Source organism: Coptis chinensis, chromosome 3 (genome assembly GCF_015680905.1).
Source record: "Coptis chinensis isolate HL-2020 chromosome 3, ASM1568090v1, whole genome shotgun sequence".
NCBI lineage: Eukaryota > Viridiplantae > Streptophyta > Magnoliopsida > Ranunculales > Ranunculaceae > Coptis > Coptis chinensis.
The window spans coordinates 34,786,820-34,803,709 of NC_141458.1; the positions used below are offsets into that span (position 1 = coordinate 34,786,820).

General features: G+C 35.4%; 1 protein-coding gene and 1 long non-coding RNA gene across 2 annotated transcripts; both read left to right on the forward strand.

Annotated features, from left to right (window-relative positions):
- Nucleotides 1-9,021: 9,021 nt before the first annotated feature.
- On the forward strand, nt 9,022-10,918 carry PLA2-ALPHA (Phospholipase A2 family protein). Its single transcript, XM_086601650.1, has 4 exons — nt 9,022-9,278; nt 9,380-9,422; nt 9,577-9,702; nt 10,552-10,918. Exons 1-4 carry the CDS (start codon nt 9,153-9,155, stop codon nt 10,725-10,727), a joined length of 471 nt encoding a protein of 156 aa, XP_086457776.1. The 5' UTR covers nt 9,022-9,152; the 3' UTR covers nt 10,728-10,918.
- Nucleotides 10,919-11,759: 841 nt separating this feature from the next.
- LOC147509316 (uncharacterized) lies at nt 11,760-15,282 on the forward strand. Its single transcript, XR_015216536.1, has 4 exons — nt 11,760-12,172; nt 12,768-12,901; nt 14,832-14,889; nt 15,202-15,282. It is a non-coding gene; the product is annotated as an uncharacterized LOC147509316 (long non-coding RNA).
- Nucleotides 15,283-16,890: the final 1,608 nt, after the last annotated feature.

Consider the following 16,890-nt stretch of genomic DNA (forward strand, 5'->3'; position numbering starts at 1 on the left):
ACAAAGTGGTTAAGATTATATTATATGTTATCATCATTTCATTTGCCTTAGGCGTTTCACGTTGTTGCTTGTGTTATTTGTCTCTTTTAGTTAGTATTTCTCTTGGATGGTATGTAATTTGAAGTAGAGAGATGTTTTTGAAATATTGTAAAGAGATGTTCACTTGGTATTCACAATTTTTAAATGCAGATAAATAAGCACAACCAAATTTATTCACTTTTTTACTCTCTTTTTGATATTGAATTTGTCTAAGAGCTCTTATCTTGCTAAAAAAGAAAAGGACTCCCACCTCCCTGAAGATTTTTTTTTTAATTGTAAAGTTCGTATCCTTTCTCTCATTTCTTTAAGTTTTCCTCACATTGCATCAAGTTTTTGTTTATAACTCTTGGATTTTATTGGAGTAGAACTGGCGCAACTTTAAATGTATTTACAAGGGTGTATGAATTGTCAATATTTTTTATTAATTTTAAAGGAGTGGATTTAGTACGTATGTAAAGTTGATTTTCTTTTTGCTTGTGAACAAACTACTAATTAGTTGTTGTATTTTAGAATGATAATTGTTCTTTTCTCCCGCATTCAAAGAGGCTCTCAAGTCACTTGAAATTGTTAGAAAAATGGATTTGCATAAATCCAATGAGATATAAATGAGTAATATGTCTCCCAAGTTATCTGGCATTAAGATGAAATGGGTTTTTCTTGAAACAGTACGTAAAGTAAGAAAAACCTTTTCGAAAGGGTGCACTGGTTTGAAACAGTGCATTATGCCGAAAAGGTGCGACCTTTCGAAATGTGCACTGGTTCGAAACAGTGCATCATGTCGAAAAGGTGTGACCTTTCGAAATAGGCACTAGTTCGAAACAATGTTTTATGCCGAAATGGTGTGTCCTTTCAAAACATGTGACTTTTCAAAGAGTTGTTTACTTTTTCCCAAGAGTCACTGTGTTATTTCGAAGAGGCACCACTCACCTATAAATAGAGGATGAATTTGGAGAGAAAGACACACCAAATCACACAGAGTTCTAATCTTTTTCTTCTCCCCCTGTTCTTAGTCAAATACTATGTTGTGTTCACTGATTCTATAGAATTGAAGTGCTAGCTTTCAATAGAAGGAAATCCGTTCTATCTTGGGAGACAGTTTCCCATCAACCTTCAAGCACCGTGAGGGGGAAAATCCATCATAAAGACATAGTGTATCTACATTAGGCTCGGATTTAACTAAGAAGTACAAGACACGTACGTACAAGACAAAAGGTTTGTATAGTTTGGTAATTGGTAAAGAGTAAGTACAATTAAGTTGTATATTCCTAACAACTTAAGATAGATTTATTTTCCTTCTTCTTCTTTACCGAACAGAATTTGTTTCTGTTTTGGTTTAAAGGAATAACAAAGTGTAGTTGTATTTCAGAATATGGCAACACCACTAGTTACTCCTGCTGTTACTATTCCTAATGTTGTTCCCCATTATGTTCCTCATGGGGAAAAGCCTGAAAAGTTCAATGGAACTAATTTCAAACGCTGGCAATAGAAGATGCTTTTCTATCTAACCACCCTTAACTTGGCAAGGTTTCCATGGGATAAGGCTCCTGATGTAAGATGAAACCGACAAGGAGAAGGTTTTGGCCAAGGATGCTTGGTTTCATGCTGATTTCTTGTGTAGAATTATGTCCTTAGTGGGTTGCCTGACTCATTATACAATGTGTATAGTGTGTTCAAGACTGCTAAGGAACTTTGGGATTCGTTGGACAAGAAATACAAGAGTGAAGATGCTGGCATGAAGAAATTCATAGTTGGCAGATTTCTTGATTTCAAAATGACGGATAGTAAGACCGTCATAAGCTAAGTCCAAGAACTTCAAGTAATCCTCCATGATGTCATTGCTAAAGAAATATATGACCCTAGGAGACTCTTTCCAAGTGGTTGCTATGATTGAGAAATTACCACCATCTTAGAAGGATTTTAAGAACTATCTTAAGCATAAACGCAAGATATGAATCTTGAAGAACTGATTGTCCGTCTAAGGATAGAGGAAGATAACTGCCTATCTGAGAAGAAGGGCAAAGATCCCATGGTGGCAAAGGCCAATGTTATGGAAGGATCAAGTGCTAAGGGAAAGAGAAAACACCAAGACAAAGCTCAAGGTGAATAGAGTAGTACACCTATTAAGTTCAAGGGCAAGTGCTACAACTGTGGGAAAGCTAGACATAAGGAAAGTGAATGTCGCAAGCCAAAGAAGTACAAGAAGCAAAAGACTTAAGCAAATGTCATAATGGACACGCTTTCTGATAATGTTAATGACATGAGTCTATCTGATGTGGTTTATGAATGTCTCATAATTGAAAATGAAAAGAAATGGTGGGTGGATACTGGTGCTACTCGCCACATATGCTCCAACAAGTCGATGTTCACCACTTATCATGCTGTGGAAAAGGAAGAACAACTCTATATGGGAAACTCTTCTACGTCCAAGGTTGAAGGCAAAGGAAAGGTGGTGATGAGGTTGACTTCTGGGAAGGAACTAACTCTGAATGAGGTGCTCTATGTGCTTGACATTCGCAAGAACTTGGTTTCTAGGTCGCTGCTGAGCAAGAATGCATGGCTCTAAGTTAGTCTTTGTTTCTAATAAAGTTGTACTAACTAAGAATGATGTATTCGTGGGAAAGGGCTATCTTCAGGATGGGCTCTTTAGGATGTCTTGTTTTACTATTACGCCAAAGAGCACCAATAAAGTTGAATCTTCTGTTTACTTTATTGAGTCTTCACATGTATGGCATGGTAGATTAGGACATGTTAATTATGATACTTTGCGTAGATTAATTAATTTGGACTATATACCAAAGATAAAAATAGACCCACACCATAAATGTGAAACTTGTGTAGAATTCAAGTTGACCAGATCATCCTTTCATTCCATTGAAAGAAGTACTGAACCTCTAGACTTAATACACACAGATATATGTGATCTTAAGTACGTGCAAACTAGAGGTGGTAAAAAGTATTTCATTACTTTTATTGACGATAGCACTAGATATAGTTATGTTTACTTGTTGAGAAGTAAAGATGGCGCAATTGAAGTGTTCCAACACTATAAAAATGAAGTTGAAAATCAACTAAGCAAAAAGATTAAGGCTATAAGGAGTGATGGAGGAGGTGAATATGAATCACCTTTTGAAGGTTTATGTTCTGAACATGGAATCATTCATCAAACTACGGGTCCTTATTCACCTCAATCAAACGGTATTGCGGAACTCAAAAACCGAACTCTAAAAGAGATGATGAATGCTATGTTGTTAAGTTCCGGTTTACCCCAAAATTTGTGGGGGGAAGCTTTGCTTTCTACCAATTACATTCTCAACAAGATTCCTAACAAGAAGATGCTTAAAACACCATACAAATTGTGGAAAGGTAATCAGACTTCCTACGAATTCTTAAAAGTGTGGGGGTGTCTTGCTAAAGTGGAAGTCCTTAAACCTAAGAAGGTGAAGATAGGAACCAAGACTATTGATTGTGTATTCATTGGATATGCAAACAATAATAGTGCATATCGTTTTCTGGTTCATAAATCAGAGATTCAAGATATACATGTTAATACGATTATTGAGTCAAGGAATGCTTCATTCTTTGAAATTACATTTCCGTATAACATGTGTATAGAGCCAAGTTCAACAAAGAGAACTTTAGACGCTACAACTAGTAACCATCCTACACAAAGCAAAATTGAAGAGGAACCTAGAAGTAGCAAAAGGTCAAGGACGTCAACGTCTTTTGGACCTGATTTTCAATTCTAACATACTTGTTGGAAAATAATCCTCAAACGTTCAAGGAGGCAATGTCATCTCCAGAAGCTACTTATTGGAAAGAAGCAATAAATAGTGAGATTGAATCCATAATGCAAAATCATACATAGGAATTAGTGGATTTACCACCAGGTTCCAAGATTTTGGGATATAAATGGATATTCACAAAGAAATTTAAGACTGATTGATCAATCAACAAGTATAAAGCTAGACTTGTGGTTATACTTGTGGTCAAAGGCTTTAGACAAAATGAAGGATTGGATTATTTTGACACTTACTCTCTAGTTACAAGAATAACTTCCATAAGAATGTTAATAGCAATAGCATCAATACATGGATTTGAGATACATCAAATGGATGTAAAGACGGCATTCTTGAATGGTGAGTTAGATGAAGAAATATACATTGAACAACCCAAAGGGTTTATTGCTCTTGGACAATAAAGGAAAGTTTGCAAGCTTGTTAAATCCTTATATGGATTAAAGCAAGCACCTAAGCAATGGCATGAGAAATTTGACAATGCAATGTTGTCAAATGGTTTCAAAATAAACGAGTGTGACAAGTGTGTTTATGTCAAAAGCACTCAAAAGGGATGTGTCATTGTTTGTCTCTATGTAGACGATATGCTAATTTTGGGTAGTAATATGGATGTCATAAAATCTACCAAACAAATATTGTCTAGTAAGTTTGACATGAAAGATTTAGGTGTCACTGATGTTATTCTAGGAATTAAGATCTCTAGGACGGAGGATGGACTTGTTCTATCACAATCTTATTACATTGAGACGATTCTTAAAAAGTTTAAGAAATATAACATCACACCAAAAAGGTTACCAGTTGACGTAAATCTTTATTTAGCCAAAAATACTGGAGATAGCATATCTCAACTAAAATATTCTCAAATACTTAGCAGTTTAATATATGTCATGAACTGTACAAGGCCTGACATAGCATACTTTGTGAGCAAGCTAAGTCGATATACGAGTAATCCTGGCAGAGATCATTGGACTGCCATACTGAGAGTTTTGGGATACTTAAAGTATATTAAAAAAAAATTGTCTGCACTATACAAAATATCCAACCATTCTAGAAGGGTACTGATATGCTAATTAGATATCTGACATTAAAGACTCAAAGTCCACAAGTGGATATGTCTTTACACTTGGAGGTGCAGTTGTTTCTTGGAAATCCTCAAAACAAACGTGCATAACGAGGTCCACTATGGAATCAGAATTCATAGCATTAGACAAGGCTGGAGAAGAAGCAGAGTGTCTTCGAAATTTCTTAGAGGATATTCCAAACTGGGCTAAACCTATGCCAGCAGTGTGTATGCACTGTGATAGCCAATCTGCTATTGGTAGAGCACAGAGTAGCATGTATAACGGGAAGTCTCAACACATACGTCGTAGACATAACACCATTAGACAATTGCTCTCAAATGGAGTTATCTCAATCGACTATGTAAGGTCAAAAGATAATATTGTAGATTCGCTTAAAAAAGGTTTAACAAGAGAGCAAGTGGAAAGATTATCAAGGGGAATGGGCTTAAAACCTTTGAGATGATCAACCAAGAGTCCTCATAATGGAAAAACCAATCTAGTTGACTGGAGATCCCAAGATCTAGGTTCAATGGGCCAACTGAATTATGTCTGTGACTGAGTTAGTATTGGAGAGTAATATTATACTCTAACCCATTCCTATATAAGATATTGCATATCTGCCGCGAGAACCAGTATAAGTCAAGCTTTTAATGATTTACTATATCTTGGAAAGTTATGTTATCCAAGTGGAGTATTGCAGGATACTTTTTATAGAAATCACCTATGTTAGTGCGAAGTGGGGCCGCTTCTATGAGAATTTTAAAGGCAAATGTCTCAAAAGCATTATCTGAAACTAAGAAGTGTTCAAGGCCAAAATGAACACAAACGTGAGAACCAACAGTATTCAAGAAGGTACTGCGTGAAGATGATTGTCTAGATTTATACAAACGGCTGACAGTTCAAGGACATTAATTGAAGCCTACTGATCGTCCAATTAAATCCGATCGTCTTTCACTAAGGCAAGTTCAAGGCCTCCCATACTACTTGACTTGATGCAGTATCTTTTCATTTGTAAAAGAACAGAAATCCGATGTTTATGATAGAAGAAGCCAAATTTTCATTCATGAGGGGGATTGTTAGAAAAATGGATTTGCACAAATCCATTGAGATATGAATGAGTAATTTGTCTTCCAAGTTATCCCACATTGAGATGAAATGGGTTTCTCTTGAAACAGTACGTAAATTGAGAAAAACCTTTTTGAAAGGGTGCACTGGTTCGAAACAGTGCATTATACCGAAAAGGTACGACCTTTTGAAATGTGCACTGGTTCGAAACAGTGCACCATGCCGAAAAGGTGTGACCTTTCGAAATAGGCACTGGTTCAAAACAGTATTTTATGCCGAAATGGTGTGTCCTTTCGAAACATGTGATTTTTCAAAGAGTTGCTTACTTTTTTCCAAGAGTCACTGTGTTGTTTCGAAGAGGCACCACTCACCTATAAATAGTTGATGAATTTGAAGAGAAAGACACACTAGATCACATAGAGTTCTGATCTATCTTTCTCTTCTCCCCCTGTTCTTAGTCAAATATTATGTTGTGTTCGCTGATTCTATAGAATTGAAGTGCTAGCTTTCTATATAAGGAAATCCGTTCTATCTTGGGAGACAATTTTCCATTAACCTTCAAGCACCGTGAGGGGGGGAATCTGTCTTAAGGACATAGTGTATCTACACTAGGCTCGGATTTAACTAAGAAGTACAAGACACATACAAGACAAAAGGTTTGTATAGTTTGGTAATTGGTAAATAGTAAGTACAATTAAGTTGTATATTTCTGACAGAAATTTTGTTACATTTCGAGCAGTATCTCTATTTAGCAAATGGTTTCATTTTCTCAAAAAAAATAATATATTTACATGCGTGTTTTAATATGTTGGATATAAATCTCGACATGCCACAAGTGTTATGGGTTGATTGATAAAGTTAGTTTGTTTGTTGTTGGTTGTATGGATTGGATTTTTCACGTCTTTGTTTGGTAGACACCCCATGATAAGAGTTTGTTTGGGTGAGAATTTGACAGTTAATGCGCTATGCTGTCTGTCTTGGGTTGTTGAAGTACTAACAGGAAAGAAATTACAATGTCAATCACACTACTCAACTTCATGTTTCTTATAAAAAAAATATAATAATAAAATACAACAATCCATCCTCAACTCAATTATATCCAGTAATTGCTTATTGAAAAAGTTATATCCATAAATCCAGGCATAATAATTGTTTTTTATGTTTTTTTTTCCATCCTTAGTCATAGTTTGTTTGTCTCAATTGAATGTGTTTTTTTCTCTAATTGGCATATAATAGTTTATTTGCATAATGAATAATCTTTCCAAAGTACCGGATGAGACATGCAATAAAGTTCTTACTTCCGGTGAAAACAAATTCCCGGTTTATAAACCTATATACACCCTCGGCACTTCAGGTCATCAAACAGTCTTAACAATATACGACTACTATACATTTGCAAAGCTCAGCGGCCTAAAGTTAACTGTCACGATTGGGGGAAAAAAATTATAATAAAAAATGAATAAAATGTCTCAACGGAACCAGAATGCATGTGTGGTTTTGGCCAATCAAACCGGTATGACTTTTCTAACAATTCACAATGCATTGACATCATAGTTAAGTGCTCTTTGAAATTTAGAAAATTAGTTAGACAATAATAAAAAGTGATGTTGACAATTTCTAGTTTGATGTTATACAATAATAATTGACATTAATTTTATCGTCTTTATATTATTCGTAAGAAAAAAGATTAATTGTTAACAATTATCCATTGGTGAGAGTATGGTGGATGAAATTGCGTTTAAGTCATGACTTCAAATTGGGCTTTATAAATAAAGCTTGATCTACACTATTTAAAAAAATGTATTCATTACCACATATTGGCATCTACAAAATAAACAACGGCAGAGAAGTATGTCATCCAACATGTAGTACCACTTCAAAATAAAATGTCTACAAATTCTCACATAGGCTAGATATTTGAAAATATTATGGTGTATCAAGATTAATGTCATAAACAACATAATAATAAACACCTCATAACAAATCGTGTCGTAGGCACGGATAATACCTAGTAAGCTAATAGGCCTAAAGTCTTTACTCTTTGTTGGATTTTGAATTTTTGGTATTAGAGCAATGTTTGTGTGGTTGAAGTTTTCAAGGCTGTGTGTGGAGATGAAAAAGTTTGAAACCATATCAAAAATATCATTTTGTAAGAGTTCCCAAAAGTTTTGGTAGAACAAGGCTGGAAATCCATCAGGCCCGGGGGCCGTTAGGGCTCCCATCCCAAAAAGGACAGATTTGATCTCATCTTTTGAAACATGTTGGAGAAGAACTTCATTTTCTGTTTGTTTGACTATCTCTGGGAACAAGGAGGGGATAGAGGTAGAATTTACAGCATTGTCGTCATTTAGGAAATTTTTGAAATGAGAAACCAGATTATTTCCAATGAGTTTAGGAGAGGAAATCCAAGAACCATCATCACAACACAACCACTCAATCCTATTGTATTATGTGGAAGTAGTTCGTATTCCTATCACCTTCTTTTATATCAACATCCCTTGATTTTTGTTTCCAAAGATTTTCCTCATGAAAAAAATTCTTTAAAACATCTTGAAACCCTTCTTGAATAGGGTTTCAAGAAGTATGGACTAGTGCAGCAGTCTTTTGCATCATCGTACGAAAAGTTTCCCAGGATAACATGGTCCAAATTTAATCAACATAAGCCAAACTAGTAGCTAGTTCTGCTTAAATCCAGATAAACCTTTACAATCCACAATTTAGGTTGAGCTAATAATCATTTCTCAAAATTGTCGATAAAACAATATTTTGAAATATCGAAATGTACTAATTTAGGTTTCGTCCCAAATTTAGACATTTGTTTAGACATTTAACAATATTTGTTTGACATGAGACGTGAACTGAATTTTGACTCAGCTGGAAACAAAACTTACAGATTTACAGTACAGGACTATGAAGAAAAATGGATTCTTCATACAAATGCATTGAATGAATGTTGTTCAAATGTTCGATGGGTCCATCACAAAAGACCCCACCCCACAAAGTGAACGACCTCCTATTAGTTTTGTGTGTTTAAATTGGTGAGAAGCGTGAACAACCAAACAAAAACGCTTCACGAGTCATAACATGACAAAACTATTAGACTTCCACATCTCTCTATCTTCTCGGTTTATATAAATCAGAACTCTTTAAGAAAACCAAGCTTTATCTTTCCGAGTCTTTCTTTTCTGCAACAATGGCCAAGTCCTTGAAGTTAGCTCTTCTCCTCTCATATTCCATTTGTAGTATCCTACTTTTCTCAACAATTTCCGTTCATGCACTCAATGTTGGTGTCCAGGCTACTGGCTCGGATATTACTGTGGTCAGTTCTTGTTCTTCGATCGGTTTACGTGAATTAATATGTTATTGTGCTCCTTAGTTTTTGCAAAAGGATTTGCTTATGAATCTTATTATTTTCAACAGAAAAAAGAATGCAGCAGAAAGTGTGAATCTTCATACTGTGCAGGTACATTTTTTTCTTCTTCTAAATTTTTACGTTTTTCATGTGAAGGCCACAACAAAGAATGCAGCAGAAAGATGTTTGCTATCCCGATCGTTGGGATATTGTAATGCTGTTTTAATGATAACTACGGTCTTGTGTTTTTTTTCTTGAATAATAGTGCCTCCATTTCTAAGATATGGGAAGTATTGTGGGCTACTATACAGTGGCTGTCCGGGGGAAAAGCCATGCGATGGTCTAGATGCTTGTTGCATGCAGCATGATCTCTGTATTCAAATCAATAACAGTGAGTACTTCGCATCATTTCAGAAAAGTTCCATCACGTACTTTGGTAGTGTTAATTGGAAAATTAAATTAAAGTTATCTAGTAATTTTTAAACACAGTTGATTAAGTTACGAAAAGGTTTACAAGATTGATAACAGCTGTGTAATCAAAAATAATTCTAAGAGTAAAGAATCGATCAGTTAAAGGCAAACATTGAATAGGAAAAAAAGTTTGGCCAATTTAGATGGATTTAAGTGGCCAATAAGTATTCTACCGTCGAGTTCACTAATTCCGGGATATATAGAAAATTAGTTGAAGTAATAACATTCTGTAAATAACCAAATAGAGGTGTGTTTTTTAAAACATTTGCTGGCGAAAAACCGATAGTAGGCCTCAACCCTGTATGTGTGTTGGTAATGCAACTAATAAGGTGCAGTTGCGGGTCAGCCTAACCCCCTAACTCCTTCAAAAAAAATAAGGTGCAGGTGGTTAGTAATTCTATGAAAATTGTAAAATACTGGTTCTGTGTTGAGAAAGATTAAGCGATTTGGATGGATCAACAGATTTTTAAAAGAATGAAAGAGGTTCCGGGGTATACACCCAGTTCCACCCGCATCAATTGTTTATAGCAGAATCTTAACAAGTTGCGATATTGATGCACTCTTTTCAACTAGTGCATTAAATAATTATCAAATAATTCTCAAGTATAAGTTCATGCTCGAACTGGAAGCTGGGGAGATTTTCAGGTCTCAGTTACACATTTTTGGCCAAAATTCATGTATATTCTTATTTTGGCTACTGAAAAATATCAGTTTCATAACATCGATTGTTACTATAAATCTTTGATTGGCGTGATGTTGGTGTATGCAGATGACTATCTTAGCCAAAAGTGCAACCAAGGGTTCCTGGACTGCATGAACCAATTTAAGGACTCGGGAAGGAATACATTCAAAGGAAACAAATGTGACTCGGGCGAAGTGATTGAAGTAATCTCACTTGTGATTGACGCAGCTTTGCTGGCTGGAAGGGTTCTTCACAAGCCCTAACAAAAACGCTCAGTTGTTGATATGAATACAAGAAAATGCTTCTGTTACAGTCTTCTTTCCCTAACTAACTAAGATTGAAGTATTTTTTTGGCCCACTTGAAAATACTGTCGTGTAACTTGCAACTTCTGTTTTTATGGCTAATAATGCCTGTGTGCTTACTGATTTAATACGGTTAAACAATATATGACAATTATGCTGTGTGCTTACTGCTTAGCGCCAAAGCAAACCAAATTTTGCTTTGGACTTGGCATCCTTTTACTATTATACGACCTGAAGTTCCGGTCTTCAATCAATCTTAACCTCGAGATGGTCTAGATGCTTGTTGCATGCGATGGTCTAGACGCTGGGCAATGTGGCATATAAGTATACAACATGATACAAAATTTTTGCTACCAATATGCTATGGAAATGTTGACCGCACTTATTTTTTTATATTAACTTGTTATCAAGTATTCAAGTGGGTTCTCAAAAATCATAATACACCGCATAGCATTACATATTTTGTGCGGAGATTATGGAGAAAAAAAAGAAGAAGATATGATTTGATTGTTATTCCTATTTTGGTGGTCGGCAAATGTAATTTAACAAAAAAAAAAAAATTGTAAATTGAAATATTTTAGGGTTGCCCTGCGTACAATTAAAAGTGGGGTATTGACCATTGAGTGGCACGCTTTGTCATCATTGGTGATTACGATTGGTTGAACCCGTGCCCGAAAAGAGATTGGTCTTTTTGTCAGAAGGGTAACAGTGGTCGCTTTCAAGTTTCAACCCACGAGAAAGAAAGTATCTCCTTGGACGTATATATATTCCGCAAAATCAATCAACTGTCGATATATATCAGTACTAAATACCGATATTACAATTCAACAACAATTATTATTATTATTATTATTAAACAGAAGAACGTATTAGAAAGTTGAGATGGAGGAGAATAATCAAGTGAGCGTATGCGAACGTTTTTGAGTTGGGTTTTTTTTAAGGGTGTAAAAAGAGTCTTGTCCGCTGTCTGTGCCCCCCCCCCCCCCAACAAAAACACTTTCTTGCTCATTTTCTCTACTTCTCTCTCGGTTCATTTTCCTTCTCATCAGTAACTCCTACCGCTCACCATCTCACTTCTCGCTCATTTTCTCTCCTTCTCTCTCCGTTCATTTTCCTTCTCATCAATAACTCCTACCACTCACCATTGTTGATCTCACCACTCAATTACTCCTACCACTCACCATGGTTGAGAATATGCTGCCCACGCTAAACCCAACGCGAAATTGCTTCGGTTTCTTCTCGTGAGAAACCCACTTTCTCACCCAACGCGAAATTGCATCGGTTTCTTCTAATGAGAAACCCACTTTCTCGCCATCCGAATTGGTCTCTCGTTGTCGTATTGGTCTCCTTCTCCTGACAACATATTGGTCTCCATCTCGTGACAGTGTTTTGCATTGTACTAAAGGTAATTACTAGCTTTTAGATTGTTTCTTTTCATTTTTTGGGTACAAAACTTAAATACACTTGCAAAATTGATTATGAACTGATTATTTCATTTAATATTTCATTTAATTGAAATATTTCATTTAATTGATTATGAATTGATTCTTCTTTTCCTCATAATAATTAAGTCTTTCCTAAATTGATTCTATCCTTTTCAAGTGTTACTTTGGAATGAGCGAGAGATAAATTTTATTTTGCTGCGTCAGGATGGTACACACTTATAGATAGGAAAAAAAATAATGCTCTGTCCAATTGGTATTATTGCTGATTGTTTGAATCAGGCTAGCCAACACTTGTCTGGGTTGGGGGGAGGAAGGGTATTGAAGCTCTTGTTTTAAGCAACACCATTTCATAATAAGGTTACAATCAAATTTTCCAATGGGCAATGACAAATGATTCGTGAAAGGCGTAGTCATACGTAACTTGCCTTCTCTTATTTCTTTGGATTTTATTACTTCATTGAATGTGATATACAATGTTTTGGCTTGGAATTGGTTAATATCTTTATTTAATCACAAACCACCGGTATAGATTATAGATTTGTTTACTTTCTCCAGAGGACCCAAACACTGAAGATCAGGGGAACTTTCAAGAGACTCATTTCAAGCAGATACAGAACTATATAACTCCTCTATTATTTACTGCATTCGCTCTTTCATCGTTATCTTTTGGTCCTTGTGACCAAAAGTAGGTTAGTACTGTTTCGTTTGGTACATTGTCTTTTCCAATTTGTTGTGGATGATTCCATTGGCAAACAGCTTAAAATCCTTTTGAGTGCGTCTATATTGCACAAACGAGTAGGTGAACTTGATTTTACATTAGGGAATCAAAAGGAAGTTATATGATATGAGATGGTTTTACTATAGATAAATGCATTTCAATCGATGATACCTTTGCAATGTCTTTGCACTTTAAATATTTATAGTGTTTGATTACTACCTCATAAATCTTACCACCCAAATTATATCCAACCTCTTGCATATTTACCATGGTTTGACTTTGATCTTTCCTTAATAATGATGAAGTCTTTATGTTTGATCTTCGCCCGATTTATCCTTGATAATTATGGAGATTACACTTTCTTGTTAAAAGGCATGGATTTTATTTTTTTTTTTTTTAAGCAAGACCTAAAACTAAGAGCAGGCAGGCGGGCCCAATGTCTCTAGGTTTACAGTGTCTTTAGTTCTTTGTTCATGCACTTTGTCTTTTGTGCAATTATACTCTTGTCGGGCCAATTAGAGAACCCTGAGCATTGCAATGTTCTCCAGCGTAATACGCTTCTTCGTTTGGATCAGGCTAGCTTCATTTTCTTGCTTCTTTAATTTAATATGTTTTAGTGCTTACATGCACTTTCTCGACGCCATGAATACCGCTTATATCTTTTAGAAGGGATAGAGAGAGTATGCGCGAGATGGGTGTCAAACAGATGAATCGTGTTACCGTAACTTAATGAAATCCTATTATATACGAATTTGCCTTTGTCATTACAATTTGTCTTTCGGTTCCAAAAATGCATAGTGAGCATTTGAACTTCGAAATTTTATTTGAACACTAAATGAGAAAAAAGATAACAAATGTCCAATGTGTGATGCGTCGAATGTCAATTGGTAGTCTAAAACCCTATCTTGTTTGTGTTATTCATATTTTTCACCGGGTGGGCGATTAGATATGTTGTTTTTAGAGCATGCTCATTGTGTATTTTCAATAATTTAAGACCTTCTATGGGAAAGTCTACTAGGTATACTTAACATTTACGCTGTGTATACTGTATTACTACTGCACCGAGATAATGTTCATTTTGTTTACCCTCTTTTTATCAAGCAATTTCTTTATTTATCATTCATCCATATTCACCATATCATACCCCCAATAACCCAATAGGAGGGATGCAAGTAGGCTTACGGCTAGTGGTTAACACCCCTAGTGACGGTGCTAAAAGCCCCAACCACATCACCAACTAAAGATCCATTTGTGTTTACACTTGTGGGGAGGTTTGAAGGTGTGGAACCAAGCCTTATTAGATGCATAAACCGAATCTTATATGCATGCATACTTGCATAGTCCTATGGAGTTACTTTTATTATTTCACAATATTCATTTATTGATATAACTATATACAATTAGTCATTTTCTTAATAAATGAGCCAAGCTTGAGCATATATTATAGCTTGTCTAACAAACGAGCTATAATGAAGCTCGGCTCGATAAGCTCAAATAGCATCATCGTAGTGTAAAATAATCGAGCTGCTCGGGCTCGGCTCGCTAAAACATCGGCTTGGGCTCCTTCATATATTATATGAGCCAAGTTTGAGCTTTTTTCAAAGCTCGCTTAATAAACGAGCTGAGCTTGAGCATCGTGAAGCTCGACTTGATTAGCTTGAATTCCACCCTTACTTATTTACATAAAACATAGATAGATTATTCGAATCTGCTTATTGGTATAAAAAAATATTCGGAAATGACTAACAAGAAATAATAACCAACTTTACTCTACTATTTTCAAACAATTTAGAAAATAGAAGTTAACAAGTCGTTATGTATATTACATGTCTACTTTAAAGAGTTCTTTGTATAAAGATTTATATATTCATGGAGCTAACAATTATCTTTTGTCTTTACAGGTGCAATATTTTGGTTCTAGGTTTTTATGTTTCATTATAAATATTTCAGCCGCAAGAGGTATGTCTTCGTTCGTTTTTGTTCTAATTTTAATTCTTGGACAACTATTTACTTGGCCTCTAACTAACATGATTGTGTGTTCTTGTCGAGTTGTGTATTAAGTCAAATTTGATCTACTTTTAGAAGTACCACTTACTTGACATGTACTATGTACTGTCTTATTTAGATTCGTCCATTTATAGTTCACTTAAAACATATAATTTCTTATGACAATGCATTTTTGTTTAGTTCTTTTTAATGCAAAATTATTAGTAATGTGGTTCCAAGACATGAGTTAGCCTTGTGGTTCTTACTTGTACTTACTTCATGCAGTCACAATTGAAGCCGTCTCTCTACATAGTTTTATAGCATGCAAAATAATATTATTTTGAGTTGAGAGAAGAAGCTATTGACTGTTGTTTCTTGGTTCAAGGTCTTTTTCTAAGAAATATTCGAAATCATACGAGGTATGTCTTACTCCTAATTATTACCTATAATAACATAACTAATACTTATTTTGCCATAAGTGACGGATGGTTGGATCGTTTAAGATAATCCATGCATTTACAGTTTTATCCATTCTACTAACATTTAGTTAGTGGTACAACTAATATTTTCTTATATATGTGCACTATTTTTTTTTTGTTTTGCATTTTCTTTTTCTCGTTGTTTCTTTTATAGGAATTTTGCAAATCCGTAGTAACCATCCTTTTACCACTAGAACACTTTTGAAAAAGGTGTGCGATTGGGTCTAATCGTTCATATTGTTTTTAAATTAGATCCCATCTATAATTGATTGAATCTTTTTAAGTTACCATATAAAACTAAATGGTTAGTATTAGTGCCAATGGACTATGATTTAGAGTGTATTGTGTATTAGGACAAGTATTATTGTTCTAAATATATGTTGTGACTTTCTGCATTGGAAGGTAGGCGTTGTTAGGTGGAACATATATCTTTTTAATGTTGTAGTTTGTTGACTATATAGGTATAACATTCAAAATGTCAGAACATGGGTTCCCTCGCGTTTCTCTCTTTCACCCATTTGAAGTGGTGGAGGGTGGTATACCAGTTGAAATGCATCAAACTGGTAGGCGTTTTGGTATATTCTATACTCGTCCGAAATCGACGCGTACTCCAAGATTAAATGCTATTTTATCTCGCTACCAATGGAACCCTCAAATGAACTTAGTGTGACTGACTTTCCAAAGACAAATACCACCAACTATTCGGTTTAAGCGTACATCTCTCGTAATCCACGCACATCTTTTACTCAATTTTCCACCGACATCGAGGTTCAACAACCTAATGGAGATTTCAACCACTAGAAGACGTGCAAGTCGTTCTAGACGTGCTTCTGTTGCCTCCTTTCTTATACCAGAACCTTCTTTTCGCAACCTAACGGTGGAAGCCCAAGCTGATTACTCTAACCTTGCTCAAAGGTTACCAGAACAGCAGGAAACTTATGGAGGTACTCACAGGGAAGGAAATCAAGAAGAAATTTTTTTCCAAAGGGAGAGTGTATCTAATTTAGATGAAAATTGTCCGCTCATCCAATGGCTTCATAGGGTTGGAAATCATGAAGAAAATTCTTTGCTCAGGGAGACTACATCTAATTTAGGAGGAAATGAACCGCTTATTCAATTGGTTGACAATCTAAGGGTGGTTGCCCAAGATCAAAATTCAAGATTGAATGAAAGAATACCAGATCAAGCAGGGACTTCAAGAGGTACTCACAAATAAGTAACTCAAGAAGATAAATCTTTGCAGGAGGAGAGTGTATCTGGTTTTGATTTAGAAGACAATTGTCCACTCATTCAATGGCTTCGTAATCCAATGGTGGTAGGCCCCACTGATAATTCAAACCTTAATCAACGGATACCATATCATACAGAATCTTTAAGACGTAATTCTTTGCAAATACAATCAGTTCCTGATCAAGAAAGGCAAAGGGTGGAAAAGAATAGGGCTAAAAATTATGCAAAACGGATGAGAGCACGTGCAAAACAAACAAGTGAGCAA